The sequence below is a fragment of the Bombus affinis genome, chromosome 12, assembly GCF_024516045.1.
Source record: "Bombus affinis isolate iyBomAffi1 chromosome 12, iyBomAffi1.2, whole genome shotgun sequence".
Taxonomy (NCBI): domain Eukaryota; kingdom Metazoa; phylum Arthropoda; class Insecta; order Hymenoptera; family Apidae; genus Bombus; species Bombus affinis.
Genome location: NC_066355.1, coordinates 8,110,278 through 8,127,368, shown reverse-complemented (window position 1 = coordinate 8,127,368; position 17,091 = coordinate 8,110,278). Strand labels below are relative to the sequence as shown.

At 35.9% G+C, this 17,091-nt stretch overlaps 3 protein-coding genes across 8 annotated transcripts; 1 reads left to right on the top strand and 2 right to left on the bottom strand.

Annotated features, from left to right (window-relative positions):
- The first annotated feature begins 112 nt into the window (after window positions 1-112).
- Window positions 113-6,354, top strand: LOC126922598 (UPF0430 protein CG31712-like). 4 transcript variants are annotated; one of them, XM_050735380.1, is made up of 6 exons: window positions 113-731; window positions 1,097-1,153; window positions 1,519-1,566; window positions 1,908-2,133; window positions 4,929-5,012; window positions 5,077-6,354. In XM_050735380.1, exons 1-6 carry the CDS (start codon window positions 589-591, stop codon window positions 5,239-5,241), a joined length of 723 nt encoding a protein of 240 aa, XP_050591337.1. In that variant the 5' UTR covers window positions 113-588; the 3' UTR covers window positions 5,242-6,354. The 4 variants fall into 4 exon arrangements, with proteins under 4 accessions (XP_050591337.1, XP_050591338.1, XP_050591335.1 ...); XM_050735378.1 differs by having other exon boundaries at window positions 117-731; window positions 1,010-1,153; XM_050735381.1 differs by lacking the exon at window positions 1,519-1,566 and having other exon boundaries at window positions 115-731.
- LOC126922549 (tubulin glycylase 3A-like) lies at window positions 5,846-8,962 on the bottom strand. Its single transcript, XM_050735242.1, has 10 exons — window positions 8,486-8,962; window positions 8,284-8,417; window positions 8,093-8,185; window positions 7,862-8,037; window positions 7,660-7,798; window positions 7,388-7,601; window positions 7,227-7,317; window positions 6,984-7,154; window positions 6,661-6,917; window positions 5,846-6,581 (listed from the first exon to the last, which is right to left on the bottom strand). The coding sequence occupies exons 1-10, from the start codon at window positions 8,811-8,813 to the stop codon at window positions 6,418-6,420; spliced, it is 1,767 nt and encodes a 588-aa protein (XP_050591199.1). The 5' UTR covers window positions 8,814-8,962; the 3' UTR covers window positions 5,846-6,417.
- Window positions 8,963-11,455: 2,493 nt separating this feature from the next.
- LOC126922531 (tubulin glycylase 3A-like) lies at window positions 11,456-16,042 on the bottom strand. 3 transcript variants are annotated; one of them, XM_050735198.1, is made up of 14 exons: window positions 15,847-16,042; window positions 15,442-15,726; window positions 15,185-15,370; window positions 14,891-15,111; window positions 14,669-14,796; window positions 14,314-14,587; window positions 14,023-14,236; window positions 13,839-13,929; window positions 13,251-13,421; window positions 12,932-13,185; window positions 12,664-12,860; window positions 12,146-12,418; window positions 11,895-12,089; window positions 11,456-11,826 (listed from the first exon to the last, which is right to left on the bottom strand). In XM_050735198.1, exons 2-14 carry the CDS (start codon window positions 15,590-15,592, stop codon window positions 11,584-11,586), a joined length of 2,598 nt encoding a protein of 865 aa, XP_050591155.1. In that variant the 5' UTR covers window positions 15,593-15,726; window positions 15,847-16,042; the 3' UTR covers window positions 11,456-11,583. The 3 variants fall into 3 exon arrangements, with proteins under 3 accessions (XP_050591155.1, XP_050591157.1, XP_050591156.1); XM_050735200.1 differs by having other exon boundaries at window positions 11,456-11,817; XM_050735199.1 differs by having other exon boundaries at window positions 15,442-15,717.
- Between the last annotated feature and the right edge of the window lie 1,049 nt (window positions 16,043-17,091).

The window sequence follows — 17,091 nt, the reverse complement described above, 5'->3', positions numbered from 1 at the left end:
TATATTACTTAAAATTTTGTTGGAAGAAATCTGTGACGGAGATTATATGTACTTCGTAAAGTTATACTGTAGTTATGCCGATAGATTGCGCCTACTCGCGGAGAAACTGAAAACGAAAATTGAAGACATACAGAGATAGTTCGACCATTTGTTCGTATTGTTGTGAATAGGAAGTAAAGGGAATAAATTTTTTTTATTAAATAGTTTTTTTCGTGCATGCATCCATATAACACACAAATATAATTTTGTTAAAGCTACTATGGTCAGTGGCTTCCCTCGTTTCCTGTTTCGCTGACTGTCTATTCCCTACATGATTTCTGTCTTTGAAATTTCGTCTTGAGCTCCTCGAAAAGAAGGTTCAATCTATTTCGATATTATACTCCATCTTGAAAACTAAGTTAATCATGGCGGTCAAAGCTTCGGCATAAGTGAATTGTGTGGTGTACATGTTATCAGTGATTGGTTTGTTATTCTGTTGCGGTATTCGCGTATTGTTCGGTTATTTTCCTGTATAGCTACATTCTTAGTGATTAGTAAATTCATAGTTTTCCAAATAGTTATTCGGAAAAGACAGTAAAACTCATTGAAATGGGCCGCTCTAGATCCAGGACAAAATCTCCTAGTAGACGGCGTCATAAGAGTAAGCATTCGAGGAAACGCTCAAAATCACGTGAGAAGCACTCGAACAACAAGTACTCCGACAAGCCAAAAGAACGTAGTTCTAAATCAAGGTAATATATTTTACTTTGTTATCGAATATATGCATATTGGAATCGTTTCGTTCTATTGAGTTTTCCGCCATTTTGCTAAACACACATTCGATAGAAGAAATCTTTGGCTCGAATACATGTTACGTCTGATTAAAGATTTATGTCTTCTATCGTTGTATATATCTTAATACGTTGTTACCAACATTCTATTAATAAATGTTGCAATGTAGTAGATGGGTTTCAAGCCCATTTATCTTGCTGTTTCTATAAAAGTTGAACGCATTTATTTATGCACACAGGAAACGATCCCATTCTGCATCCTCTAGTTCAGGCTCAGATGCTTCGGATGATGTACACATTGTCAGTCATAAGAAACGTTCATACAGAGACAGGGATCGCAAAATGGATGAAGTAGAGAGGCTGGCAGAAATGGAACGTCAAAGGTAATTAACTATTATATATTGATTATTATTTTGTTTGATTTACTTGCTTCTATTTAATAAATATGCCTTGACTAACAATAGTTATTTGTAATATTTTTGTTTTAAACAAAATATTATATTATAGAGGATATTATAGAGGATAACATATTAGATTATTTTATTATTTCCATATGCACTTGATGTTAAGGTACTTATGCCTAAGGATTATATTTCATATCTTTCCATATTTTTTAGTCTTTGTATAATAGACAAAATATAACAAAATTTTGATGCTTTTACTTAATTTTTAATTAATAAAAAAGAATTTTTTTATATATTTTGATTTTATTGGTATACGTTTTTTTTATTTATAATTATGTTGTCAGGAAAAAGAAAGAATTATCGAACAAAATCTTCACCGCAAGTGCAGTTGGGTAAGATTGTATAACTATCTCATGGTGGTGGGTCAATTATGTCATATATGTACATACATAAGTCTCAGATATTTTAATAGATATTATATATTTTAGAATTTCGTAAATATGAACATACACACACACACACTTTACACATACGATATTATGTACTAGTATTTTAAATATATTTTTATGCTTTATTAACTAAAGTCTATTGTATTTGATTAAATCAAATAAATACATTTTATACGGTTATATTTGTAGATTGTTGAAGTAAATTTGGCAAAGAAGTAAACATATTTGGAAAGTGTGTGCTACTCCTGTAGCATTAGAACAACAAAATATTTCTGTGCTTACAGAAGGCAGCGAGAAGTAGAGCAAAAAATGGTTGAAGAAGAAGCTGCAAAGCGAATAGAAGAACTAGTGCAGAAGAGGGTGGAGGAAGAGCTAGAAAAGCGTAAGGAGGAAATAGAAGCTGAAGTACAAAGGAGAGTAGAAGAAGCTAAAAGGGCTATGGAGCGTCAAATGATGGAGGAAATGGAATGGAGACAAGCAAAGCTTCGTGAGGAGGAGAAACGAAGAGAGGTAAGACCAATCCAGAGAAACATTGGCCAGTGTTAGCCCAAGCGCTGTTTCGATCAACAGGAAATAAGTCTGGTGCTTTATCCTTGCATTATTTTTATACATATCTAGATGATATATTTTGGTAAATGCAGGAATATAATATGAATTAAATATATAATAGAGGAAATGTATTTTATAATTTAATAGCTTGACTGGTAAGATGCAATTTAATTTAAATGATCTTGAAAACTATAAAGAGAGGTTAGGGTACTATATGTTTGCGCGTATTGACGTAAAGAAGAATTATAAAATTCTAATTGGACATTCCAAAAATTATATAAATGTTACTAATTGAACATATCTATGGTGAAGCTAACATGTTTGATTGTAGCGCTATATTATGCCTCTATTTCGCGATCACAGCGTTTGGGCTTGAAGCATTGTGGTTGATAACTATGAGAAAAATTATTATTAAAAAGCCACATTGCTTCGACTTCCCAACATCCACTGAGGTCGCGTTGTTGGGAATGTATACTTTCTTTTGTGGAAAGAATTTTGCTATTATAGGCGCATGTATCGGATATTTATGAACAGAATATTGTATTTCTACCATGTATATATTTATATATTTGTACAACATTAATACCTTTCATCACACAATATTTTGATTGCCAGTCGTATCTACTATTGAAGAAGTTGCGTTCGAATGCACTAGCTGCGTTTTTTCTCGCTACTTTTACAATTGTTGTACCTGACAATCTAGCAGACCTAATTACTTATTGATCTAGTTTATATCCGCGTGTCTGAATGTCCACATAATCGCATCGTTTAATCTCTTAAAGAGTAGAGAAAGAAGCATCCAATTATTTAAAGTTAGTGATCCCAAACTTTGTAACTTGCTAAGCAGAAAAAAAGAATCGTGAGTTTGAAATAAAGTTATTTTTCTATGAAACTATAGGAAAGTGATATTTTTCCCTGAACAGTTTTTGCTGTCAGTGAAACAGTAGATTTAAAGAATTGTTCAAACTTTTTTATGAAAAATCTCATCAAATTCTATCTTTAAGAATATGATTGCATAATTGTTTTTAACTTTATTTTGGCGGTGCAATAACAATGATATTATTATATTTATAGAAATAAAAATTGCGAATTAGATTTCTTCTTTTTTAATAGATATCTTTTCTGACGTACGAGAATATTCTATTTTTTTTTTTTTTTTAATAATCATAGAATCTTCTTAAAATATAAGATGAATAATATTGTATGATTACTTCTATATCTGAAAATCGAAAATAGTACACCTAGTTTACCATTCTTGATAAAATGCTTTTTTGGAGAGGTTTGCATATTATAATGGAAATAAATGATAGAATTGCTAATAGATTTTAATGATAATGATAATGAAAAGAAACATTTATTCTATCCCGTAACTTTGCTATTCTAAGCTCTTCTAACAGCTTTAATTTAGTATAACCAATATTTTATGAATTACAAAACGGGGTCCTGTTATTTGATCCAATTGGCAATGATCTTAAGTACTTAAATAAAATAATATTTACATGCTCGTCTTTAAGTATTTATATTTTCTTAAATATGAATCTTCATTTTCCTTTGAATACGAGTAGGAGTTTTCTTCTACTATGTTTTTTATGTATATGCACAATTGGTTATTTTCACCCCCGGAAAATCAGCACGTTCCGGTCAAATGGACAGCGACCCTGATTACAAGTTGACCATACTTTTATCCTTATTGCTTTGCACATTGAGTTTGCACTGAATATGTGAACAAGTTTGGGAGAAATTTAATTAGAAAGGGAGAGGTAGACCTTAAAGGGCAGAATTAGAATCCCATAGCAACAAAGCACGACCTAGCAATATATAGGTCACCTTCCTTACTGACTACCAACAGAAGATGCCGGTTTTTTACTCACTGCTGAGTGATTGTCGATGAAGAAGGCATCCCCTACGTGCTGGCGTGAGCTTCATTCAGGTATTATCCAATTTATATATTCATAATTCATTTTATACCGATATTATTATTATCATTCTTTGTTTAAACACTATATATCGGAAAGACAATATTAGGGATTATTTTAGATTTGCTATATATTAGTACCTGGGACACAACGCATTCTTCGACAGGTCGGGGCGGATGGCACCACTCGTTCGTAAATATTTTTTTTAATATGTTTTCCATCTCTTTTTTTTCAAATGCACATCAGCCATTATCGAAGATACATGAACAATAATCATTATTCTTTGTGAAATGTTCTTTATTTTTTTTTCAAACTTTTTTTTGTTCGTCTTCTTAATAAAATATTCTTACACTTACTGCATTTAGATTTTATCCTGCACTTAACAAAGTTATTCGACGTGTCGCGTTTAAGCAAGGAGAGTTGCAATTTTCTGTACGTTCTTTTGCATGCACAGTGAATTGATTCAGAATCATAATTCACGTTTTTTCACTTTCAAGTGGCATCCTAAGTCGTCGTATTTCCATCTGGGGAATCTGTCAATAAACAGCATTCGCTGGGAACTAAGAGGAGCTCATTTAATCCAAACGAAGGAACTGGGTTTATATACATCCTCCGTTACTTTTGTCTCAACAAGCCATCCTAATTCTTTAAAACCCGACCTCGAAATTTCATATATATTCCCGACTATTTTTCCCATATAAAAAAACAATGGTTCTTAGGATGTATAACACTAGGCTGTTGGCATAGCGGCACTATGATTTTTGGATATGAATGGTGTAACAACAGCTGGTGAGCAACACCATCATTGCTTCGTGTAAATAGATCCCATTGTCGTTGTAGGAGGAAGAGCGGAAGAAGCGTGAGGAACTAGAGAGGATCATGGAGGAGAACAACAGAAAAATAGAGGAAGCTCAGAAGAAACTGGTAAGCTTATGGTAGTCCAGGTCATTCATAGACTGATATTTTAAACGAACGTATCTACCGATAGGCTGAGGAAAGATTGGCCATGGTCGAACAGCAACGTTTAATGGAAGAAGAAAGGCAAAGAATGAGGAAAGAACATGAAAAGCGTGTTAAAGAGGAACAGAAGAAAATCCTCGGAAAGAACAACTCGAGGCCTAAATTGTCCTTTACGCTAAAGCCAGTTACGTGAGTCTGTCATTTCGTGCAGTTTTACATGTGATATTCATATATCTTGTCGATCTTGGAATTATTCATGTTCCATAAGAACATTCGTCATGAGCTGCGCGTACATATGTACATATATAATGCAGCAACAAGATCCAAAGTTCGCTCCGAATGTATTTGCGAAAATTATCGAAATCAAGCGACGTTGAATTTTTTTATTTAATTATGATGATAATACGTACATCAGAATTGAATAATTAATTCTATACTTGCCAGATTTCGAAGCCCGATGCAGGTGGGATTTTACCTGTTTGAGACTACACCGATGTCAATACAGACGAAGGATTTCTTTTTATTGACGGGGACATAATAAAGACAGAATTTGTATTCATCCACGTGTTAGTCGTAAATTTTTTACACTATAACGGTATACATTCTGTACAGGTACGCTCGATCTGTTTGACGAAGGTATAGTCTAGCCTAGTTAGGTGTGTTCTATAAATTGCAAACGCAGTTCATATATTGTCGTTTCTCCGTAATTATACTCTATAAAGAATAATTTTATTTCAGTTAGATATATTAAAGAACCGAGAATCGTATTTATAGCGTTCGCGTTTTTAAGCTCGATAACAATTAAAAATTTTCAGATGGTCATATTATGAATACGATCAAATAGATTTTGTAACTAAATGCAAGTGCATAAAACAATTTTCTACGTAAATAGATAATTATTGTGCATTTGTAACACATAATACACAAAGCTATTTCGGGGAAATAATAACAGCAGAGCTAGTTTCTCTAGTATACTAAATCGAGAATCGTAATGGAGTATACATACGTTTAGAAAGTAATATAGAATTCTTTTTGTCAACGAAACATAAAGAAAAACTGACATAACATGTTCTTTCTAATCAAAATTAAAATAAGGAATACGAAAAGACAAATGCAATGTTGAATAGATCATTTTGTACGCATAAAAACATATGAATGCAACAGTATATCTTGGATTTGGACCAGTATATCTTGTGCGCATTTCTGTATAGATATGTATTGATATAACGAAAAAAGATCTGTTCATATAGGATTGTATACCTAAAAATATTGTTACTTGTAAAATAAACGTTTTTATTAAATCTTATTTAATTGTCCTTTGTCATCCTGCTGGGATATCTTTTTATATGAAAAGCTGATGCTTTTTTTTCTATAGTTTTCGAGGTGAATTTACTGTTGAAAGTAGTGCCTTGCCGCGAATTCCAAGGCTCGCTCCTTTTCCTAGAACGTTCCCGTAAAATGGACTGCGTTGTTTGAAGATGCACTCGAACTTACCACGAGGAGCTTTTTTATTTTTACGACGATCTATAACCACTTAAAATGGAAATAATCGTCTTTCGTTTAATTCGCTGTACACAAGATAAAAATTATATAATACAAATCCAATAATTACCTTTAATAGTATCTTCTATTATTTCTGGATAAAGCTCCTCGGTAACAGTACTGCTCGGAGGATGCAATCGTGGATTTGTATTTATTTCGATTAACCAGACCGATAGGTCATCCATTATTAAAAAATCAGCGCCGTATAATTGAAAACTGTTTTTTCGATTGACCATATTTTCTTGGGATGCCAGAAGTGCGCCAATTAAGTTTTGCTTGATACCTGGTTTAATGAGTCCCTCCCATGCTGATTCTCGGTCGGTATTTCTGAGAAACGGCAGACAATCGAGTAATTGCTCGAGGTTTCTTTAAGAGTCGATATAAAATGCATACTTCAGGTATTCCTTGAATTTCTGAAGATTCCAATGAAGTTCGCTGGGTATCTGTGCGTTCTGCTTTATTGTCTTTCTGTACTTCAACTGCACAGTCGTGTTACATAAATGAATCGATTCGTGGAAATTGTCGAGAGTAAAATCTTTCGACGCGAAACGAAGCAGAATATCCCTTCAAAACAAATAATTCTGTGAAGAATTGCTAAACAAAACAAGTTGTTGAAAGGTTGAAAAAGATCGATACTTGTACATCCAGACTGTAAGAGGTTGCGTGCTGGTTATTAAGAACCACTGTCTAATATCAACTTTCGTTTTATAAACTAGTAGAGGTCGTTCTAAATGTGATTAATTATTAATTTATTCTGTTATTTTTCTGTTACCGTTGCTACTAAACAAAAAACTGACCTATGTACTTTTGCACGACATACTGCATACATTCCTTAGCAGCTTGATTTATCTTGCTTAGTATGTCTTGCAATGAATTCTTAAGAATTATACCTTTACCCAAACTCTTGTCACCTGGTTTTAAAATCCAGACATTCCGCATTCCATCAATTTGACTCTGAGGACGACACTCTATCATTTCTTTTATCATATTTGCGGTGAATCGTAATAGTTCCTAACAACAAATTTTCAATATAATCTACCATCGTTTTGATTTTATATTAATTGCATACTTCGATATCTATGCCATCATTCTTCTCCAATATTTCTCGTTTATGCAAAAGTCTTTCGTACCACGATAAAAATTGATTCCAATTAGAAATTGATATGTCTTTATAACTCTGTCCATCAATGTCCTCGTGCGCGCAGATGCTACAATTTATTTGGATTCGATAGAAAATGCCTCGAGAGTATTTTACTTTGTTTTTTTAAAACCTTATGTATTCCGCGCATCGTTCAAGAGCGAATAAAACTGCTTTGATAGGGACAGTGCCGTCTTGGGACCAAACAGCATTTGGTCCAGCGATGCTGGCCAAGAATAAGAACCACTTGAGAATTCCCATGCAAGCTGTGATGTAAAAGTCTTGCACGAATTCCTTTATCTGCACAGGCTGTACACTTTTGACATGTTTTTATTACCATCAAAATGAAAAATCGCATACGAACCTGATAAACATTGTAACATCGTGGAAATTGTACGTTTGACACGCCAGTTTCATAGAACCAAGAAATATTTTCTAGATTATTGCACATATCGATCTGAAATAATTTTAACATAGTTTCCAATAGTTTCTTCATATCTTCCGAACGAAAAACGATTATGGACATTTATTAGAAAATCACTTGCTATAAGTAACCTTTGATGTGAAATAGCATCCGGAGAATTTATTAATTATGGTTCTTTCTTCTGTTCTAACAGCTACTCTTTTATTGGTGGACCATATAAAATTGGCAGGATAACGTAATAATTTTTCAATCGTTTCCAAGCCAGCTGAAAGATAAAGAACGTATGTATATTTGTCGCTTTTGTAACAAATGGAATGAGTTTCTGTCAGCAACCTTCCGATATTTCCGGTGACATTGAGAGCATTCTTCTGATGAACCTTTTCTCTATCCAGTTTCTTCTTCCTAGAGGCTTTCTTAGCACTGGGAAAGTGCCATAAATCACGAAAATTTTATGTTCGTTTACTGCCTTTGTCAGAACCTTTAGGATGAAATTGATCTTTGCGTCCTCAGCGGAGAGAAGACTCAAGTATTCCCTGAGGATAATCTTGCCGTATGTGCTCACGTTTTCTTTCTCCTCTTCTTCCAGTAGATCGTCGAGATCATCGCGGTTGCAAAGAATCTCGACGTTCGCGGTTCGTACAGGCTCTACGTTCGTAATCATTATAGAATCGGAAACTCTTACAATTATCTTTGATTCTTCTCCGATTTCCTTTGGATCTTTCGAATATATCTTACAAAAAATTTTGCGAAATAATATTTTTATGTGTTTTGTAATACTCGAAAATTCTGTTGGACTTTTTAATTCAACTCTTTCGTACCTGCCAACCTTGACAGTGTTCTTTAATCGAACAATCGGGAGAGGTTAACACAATTTGCCATTTGTGCGTTTTAATAGTTTTTACAACGTTCGAGTCTTCCAATTTATATTTCTCGTTTTTTGATATTTTAAAGTCTCCTTGCGTGTCAGATAATCCATAGTTAGCATTTGTAATGAGATCTACGTTTTGACTTATTTGTTCGTCGTTTTGCGAAACATTTATATAATCATTCTTTTCTCGCATCGTGGAATCTTTTCAATAATAAATTTGCATATTTTTATACTTTAACATGTTTTAGTCGCGTCAATCTTTCTACATCTCAATTTAGTTGACAAACTTTCGTTTAAAAAATGACACCATTCGATGATGATATTGACAATCGATAAGTGTGCTTCGATATTGCTCTATGTTCATGATTTGGAGTAAACAAAATGTTTTTTTTTATTAAGCTTTTATAAATTGTTCTTTTTTATACTATCCCACGTATTTCTGCATGCTCTATATTTTTTCACGGCTTCACGCATGGAGTCGTCCAACAATTTTTCCACGTTGGCCTTTTTAAAAATTGGCCTTTGCAATTCGATCTTAATTGCTTGATTGTTCTCAACTTTTTCCGGGGGTTTCACTTGTAAATTTTCTCCTTCCAATCTCGTCAGATCGGTCTCTGCAACTGTATTCTTGATACTTTGGATCGAATCAAAGTCCATTCGAAAAGGAATTTGTATACTCATCTCATGTATCACTTCTGCTACAGACTTTAGCAAACGTCTATTTTTCACGATTCTATTTTCAATCAGTTTCTTTCTTTTGCAAATACTTCTGTCGTCCTGTGCGATACTCGTGGGATCGTATGACCTCTTAGTACCACGGAGAATACTTTGTATGCCTTGGAATATACGAAACACGTTACAAGGATAATATAGAAAGAAAAGAAATTAAATTTCCTTCAAATTTTACCTGACTGCACGTTTCTATTATTTTTCATACATCCTTCAAGAAACATTTTGTCTTTCAACGCTATCTGTTTCTCACATTTCGTAGGAAATCGTGACGTACAGAATCTCGTGCGATGCTTATTCTTTGGATCATTTTTCTCTCTCAAGCAGTTTCTCTTTTTCGTTAACCGTACGGTTTGTGTGAAACCGTTTTCAATTTCTCTTCGCATCGATCCTTTCTGCAAACAGGATTTCAGGCTTCTGTCTGAGTGGATATATAACGTTTGATTAAATGTTACTCTCGGTGCATCGAGTGCTTTTCCGTCAGGCTTGGAAATGTGATCATCATTCGTGTACGTGCCACTGGAGTTCGTTGGTATATACGGTGTCGAGTGCACTTGTTCGTCAAACTCGCTTTCCGAATCGGTGCAAGTGTCGGACAAATTGAACGAGATCGAATTTTCGTCTGACCACCGCGAGTGGCAAGTGCCTGGCTGGTAAGGGAAAATTAGAGTAATTTAGTAGACCGACAAGTTAAACGACAAGATTCGCCTTCTATAGGCATGAAGTTTCACTGCACCGAGGAATTTTGTTTTAATATTGTTCCGTCCGGAATAATATTAAAGGAACCACGTGAGGTATTCGCACGTTTCCGAAACCGAACACCTCGCGTCAGTTCTGCTACCACCTCACCCTTACCAGGTGAAGACGCGTAAAGGATGCTGTTGGTTGAAAAACTAATGTTTGACAACAGCCAATCAGCTTGTGTTCTGAGCAAACTAGAGAGAACTCATCGGATAATCCGAACAGGCAAGACCTTTTTCATAAGACCAGACATTTTCTAACATTTTATCAGTACAGATTCTGATGTACTCGTTCACATACTTTTTCATTAAAGTTCAAGTTTTTCTTGCCACTGTTGGATTTGGAATGTGTAGAACGGTTAATTGTTCTTCCCTAAACGTTCATACACCGTGGCTGATAATAGCAGTCATCCGTAATGATATTGTATGATTTATTTGATTTAATGAAATTTAATTTAAATAAAAACAGATGTATCGGGTTAAAATTTGATGCATCATGACATTAACATGATTTCTTTTACTTAACGATGGCTTTTAAGAGCTAACTTTCGCAATATATCGTACCTTGATTTTGCGTTTGGATTGTCGAAAAAATGTGCATTGAAAATCATCTTCATTGAGAGGAGTATGACTGATATCTTTCTGATTAGGCGAATAGCCGACGGTTGCAGTACCTCCAGAATTCCAAGACGAGTCGACGTACTCCATTCCACGTGACAAGTATGGACAAAAAGAACGTATATCGCTTAATTTTTGTACAGCTAATCATCGAATTTAGAGGAGAATCTTTGGAGAACGATGGCCTCCATTTGTCTGGCTGTTCCACTTTAATAATTTTGATTTTTTTTTTTAAGTTGCCATTGATGTTGGTTAATTAATGTCAAATCATGTTTTTTTTTCGATTTGAAGAAGTCGATTTGATTTTGTTTCGGTATTTTCTTACAGGGAATGAAAAATCGGAAGATCTTAACGGTCGGTAGTATAGTTTTTTATTGATCATTTACAGTTCAGTTCAAATATACGTTCAAATATAGACTCTAAGGATAGATCAACAATGGAAGAGTAACGAGTGCAGATCACAAAGACATTTTCAATCACTTAGTTAACCTTAAACCAACGGCGTACATGTCCGTGATATCTGATAAAATCTTATTCTTCTTTTGACGAGGATATTTCTTTGGGACGTTACGATTTTTATTTTTCACGTTCACTGCTTGACCAACTTTGTTTGTAGTTAGAAGAGACGGCAACGTTGGTGTCTCCTGAGTTATGGTGGACAGATGAGGAGTATTCTTCTTGTACTTTCTAATAGCGTCTCGTATCACCGTCTTAATTATCTAACGCATATAAAGAGAACATTATCCAGAATAAGATATGGCGGCAAGTGCTATAAAATTACATCTACCTTATCATTGTTTGACTTCAAAGGTTTTTCTATTTTTGGTACCAATTTTGTAGATTGTTTCTGAAAAGCCATAATCTTGGTAACCAAAGATTGTGACATCGGAGATGATTCTGCCTTACTGCTATCTGATCCAGCGAAAGTGTGCGATTTTTTCGGCATACGCGCTATATGTTTCTGATTATTGCCAATTTTTTCCTAATGTACAATCGTTTTTTTAAATAAAATCACCTGATAATCATTGTAATACGTACTTGAACGGATGTAGGGAACTTTGACTTAACGTTGGGTACCGGGCCAACCACAGGTGCACTTTTCACGGTCGATTCCTGCTTATCGATCAGCACAGCAGTTATTAAGGGCTTTGGAGGTGCACTCGTTGGTAGAGCTTGCCTTAACTTAGGCGAGTCCACTTTGTAGTAAGCGTAAAATTCTTGGTCAAGCTGTATTTCTAATTCTTCGATCAAATCTACGATCACTGGACCGATTTGATTGTGCACAGTCGATTTCTTCTTCGTTAAACAAGTCTACGATTATTTTCATTTAACGACGGATAAATATAAATTCATACACAATAGCGTCACTTTTTAGTTATATAATAATGCTTAATATATATCAATAGTTTCATGTTTTTTTTTTCTGTACTAATATCTCTATAATATCTGATAAAAGGTGGTTATCGCAAATAATTTCTAACTTTCGGATGGCATCCTGTAAGGCTCGTAAAATTAAGAAATTATTTATAATTCTTCGATTTTCTTTTGATGCCTACCATCGGGGACTTCGAAACGAGACTAACTTTCGATTCCTGATTATTTAAATTAGCTTTCTTCCCGCAAGTAGTTATTCTAGTCCCTTGAAGAGATAGAGCTGCACCTAAATATGGTTGACAACTTGGCATCCTTTGTTTGTAAGCCAACTCAAACTGTCCTGTATCAACGTTTTTGTCTTCCCGATAATCTATAACCACTGCGGAAACCCACATAGCATAAGAAAGCAAGCCTAGCGGCTCGTATAAACAAATGGAAAGTTTCAAGCACCTTTTATGGTATCCTCGAGAACTTGCCTGCACAGGCGTGTCGTAACTTTGCTCGAGTAACTCATGTCAGGATGACTATTGATTTCGATCAGCCATACGGAAAAGTCATCCATAACCATAAAATCAGCGCCATAGAGTTCGAAACTATTTTTCCGACGATCCATAGCTTCTTGACTAGCTAACAAAGAGCCAACCAGGCCTTGCTTCATTCCAGGATAGATTATATCGTCCCAGGCTTTATCGTGTCCTTGAGATCTGTTGGAGTTTCGTCAGTTGCAAATTTCGATCTGATCACGCGACTGAATCGAAGTGCATCATACTTGAGAAACTCTTTGAAGGTCGTAGCATCCCACATATTATCCGAGGGCAACGCAGCATTTCTATCGCCGCAATTCGTGTACTTGCACTGGATCGCGTGATTGCACAGATGAATCGACTCGTGGAAGTCCGTCAAACTGAATTTCTGGGAGCAGAATCGCAGGTAACTTTCCCTGCGAACAAGAGGATGCTATATTACTATCCTCTTCTTCGATGGATCGTGTTGCTCATAGGATTCGCATGTCGAATATATCGCTCGATGAATACAATAATAGGAAGCCCATTTACGCAAACTGGGTTAGATAAGATCGGTATTGCAGAAGGTGAACTCGTGACTAGTAATTTCCTATAACTTGTTTAAGAGTAATGAATTACCCAGTTATAATTTTGAATGCATATTAACAAGTTGCTTCTTTCTGCTTTGTGAACTATTTCAAACGTACATTGACGATAATTGCAATGCGTTTTCCGCACAATAATTACGCGATATAGATACTTACAAGCATGAGATAACGTGGCACGGAACAGAAATTGTTTCAAGTTATGCATACCTGTACTTACTTAACTATACATTATAGCTAACAAATTACTTGTATATCCAAAGAGTTAGGGGCTGGGCGCAGGTAATGACGAACCATTGTCTGATATCAAATTTAGTACTGTGTATGAGTAATGGCCGTTCTGTAAAAAAGGGAACAACGTGTGTTAATTAAAAGTACATTTATCCGGATCATAATGTACCGATCGATAATTTTTAAAGGCTGCAGCAATTACCAATGTATTTTTGTACGACATAGCGCGTGTCTGATTTATTCGATGGATTCATCTTCGCCATGACATCTTCCAATTTATTCAGGAGAACGATTCCTCGACCTCGGCTTTTATTTCCCGGTTTCATGATCCACACGTTCATCACACCGTCCATATCGATTTGTGGCCAGTACTTTTTCATCTTCTTCAGGATATGCTTCGACGCCAAGAAGAATTTCTGTTCACACCGTGCTAAATTAATATAGTTCCCATGACTTTACTTGTCAGCGATTCGATCGAAATCGAGTTGCTTACTTGAAATGGCACATTGTTTCGAACAAAGAGAGCGTGACCATGAACGATCTGATAGTACCAGCTGATAAACTGATCCCATTGATGCACCCAAACCCTTTCGATTTCTTGGTCGATATCCTCGTGCGACTGTGCGCTAATGTAATCGCTGCATCGTTTTATTGCGAACTCTAACGCCTTCAAGGGCACCGTGCCAGTCGGTGCTCTAACTGCGTTTTCACCTTCGTTGTTGATCTTATTAACTAACCATTTTAACAGACCTAAACATGCTGTGAATCTATACGAAATATAGATAATGAAATAAAAATCAAGATGTTAAAAAGTAGGAAGATTTGTGCGAATAATAGACATGATTCACCGAAAGTCTTCGACGAAAGCGTGCATCTGATCGCCTTGGCATAAATTATAGCAACGTGGAAAAAGTGTATTCGCCACTCCAGCCTCGTAATACCAGTGCATTTGTCTGACGTTCGAACATAAGCCCACCTAAGGCAATCGATTTTCTTACAAGCATATATTATCCTTGTACAAAATGCGTTTCACATGACTGAAAGAAATCAGGCAAGGCCACTTCAGGTACCTTCGACGTGAATCCTGCCCGACAATATCTGTTAAAGATCGTCGTTTTGTTGTCCTGTGCTGGCCAACCGGGCCATTCCGATCCCGTGTTCCAGAGAAAATCCACGGTGTGATTAGTGAGCATTCTAGAGATCAGTTGGCGTTCGCTTTGCTGATCCCTTAAATCACCGATACCAGCCAACAATACGACAGGACTTGCATCCACGTTAAAATGTTGTTCGCCTAAGAAAGTCGACTTATATAATACCAAAGGTAAAGTACAAAATTGAAAAAATTCACGAAACGACTGAGATACCATTGGTATTCTTTTTGAAGAACTTTTCGCACCATCCTCGTCTTAACATGCATTCACGAATCACTCGCGCCCTTCCATACACCATAAACGTGTGATGCGCAGCTATGGCATCTTTCACTATTTGTTTGATTCGCATAAATCGTTCGTGTAACGTCGGTGGAAGTTCTAAGCTCGACTGAATTGTTCCTGTATGACACAAACGATGTTAAAGTATATGTTGGTGAATGGAGGATAAAAAATAGTTTTCGGGTCATAACCTTGAACTATATTTGCATCTGATACAATGTCTAGCGTTGGTTTCGGGTTGTTATCTAGCGGTTCGTCCACGACAGGTTGTTCTTCATTCTTGTCCGTTTTATCCGAGCTGGTCGGCTCCAAATTCGATAGCGCCTCATCGTTTGCTTTCATGTAGCGCACTTGCAAATCTGTAGGTTCGTCTGCACTGATGCACTCCGTTGGTCTTCAATTTCGCTTCATTGCAGTAGAGTTTGTTGAAGGAAGAACGAGCCCGAAGAGGTCAACGTTATTTTATCCTGGATCAGCTTGCAAGATTCGGTAGCAATTATTAAAAGTGTCCCAAAAAGAAAAAAAAAGATAGATCTTTAACGCAATGAAAAATCGTATTAACACTCTGCACGCTCGAATTAGATCTCTTCTAGTACCTGTTGAATCTTCGACGTTCCATCAACATTCTTCTCTCCGATTCAGAGCAATCACCTTCGATTTTTCTAATTGACAATCGCCTGTTCGAATTTAAACTGTTTAGCGGAGGAATGCCCTCGATATTGTACGATCAGAGACGACATGCCTCGAACAGATGCGAGCCAGAGTCACAACGAAGAATCAACGAGACGGAAGCAAAACTCCGACTGAGCATCATCGAACAACAGACTCGAAGTATGTGTACATAATCTAGAATTCCGTAGGCGTGCGCCCTGAAACCGTTTTAAACTACCCTAACTATTCGGCGAATTGGATAAAATCGCATGACTATGTCCTCCCCGAGCTATATTCTTATGTCGCATTACAAGATCTGCGAATATTAGATCAGCTGGCTGATAAGGGTGATCATTTAGAATCTCGAAAAGTGACCAGCCCATTCAATTATTTCTGAATTATTTTATCATCAAAGATTTCCTAAAGTATAGTTTCTAATTCTGAAACATCAAATTTACCTGCAATGAAATTTTTTCTTTTTTTTTTTAATATAATAAAATTTGTTAATTTTCAGACGTTGAGTTAATAAGTTACATAATGGAAGTTCAAAGCGGATAAAAACAGTGAGGAAGGATAGGAGGGAATTGTTAGAATAGGAGGAGCGTACCAGGCACCCCTGTGGAACTTCACGACCATCGAATGCAGGTAAAGAAGCAAAAGCTATCGCGTGGGTTGCCCTAACCACTCCTGTTCCACAACCTCTGACCCACTTATGCGAATGCATCTTGGCTCGCGTGAAGAGGCGGCCTGACGAATCACTTCGACCTGCTATCGCTAATTGCCCGAGTTCGATTTCATGCTGATAATTTTCTAAAATATATTCGCCAGATCGTACTATTTTGCAATTCGGCCGACCTCTACGCGCTTTTGTTATCGGTTTTCCGTGTACGTTGATATTTGCGTGTGATAAAAGCAACATCAAAGAATTATTGCTTATGAGATAGTGAGTTTCTTTTGTAGAATCGTGACCGCGCCGTAAATATGTCAGAAATACCCATCGTTATTTTTCCATGGTTTATTTCGTGATCATAATTTTGTAATCGTAATCTTAATTTTCGTTGTCTTACTTCCTTACCATTAGATATGGTGCGATATATGTTGTGGGAAATCATAGAATATAGTTGTACGACTGCATTCGTAGAGACTAGGATACAGTTGTATGTTGCTGCAATTCTTACTGGAATATTGAA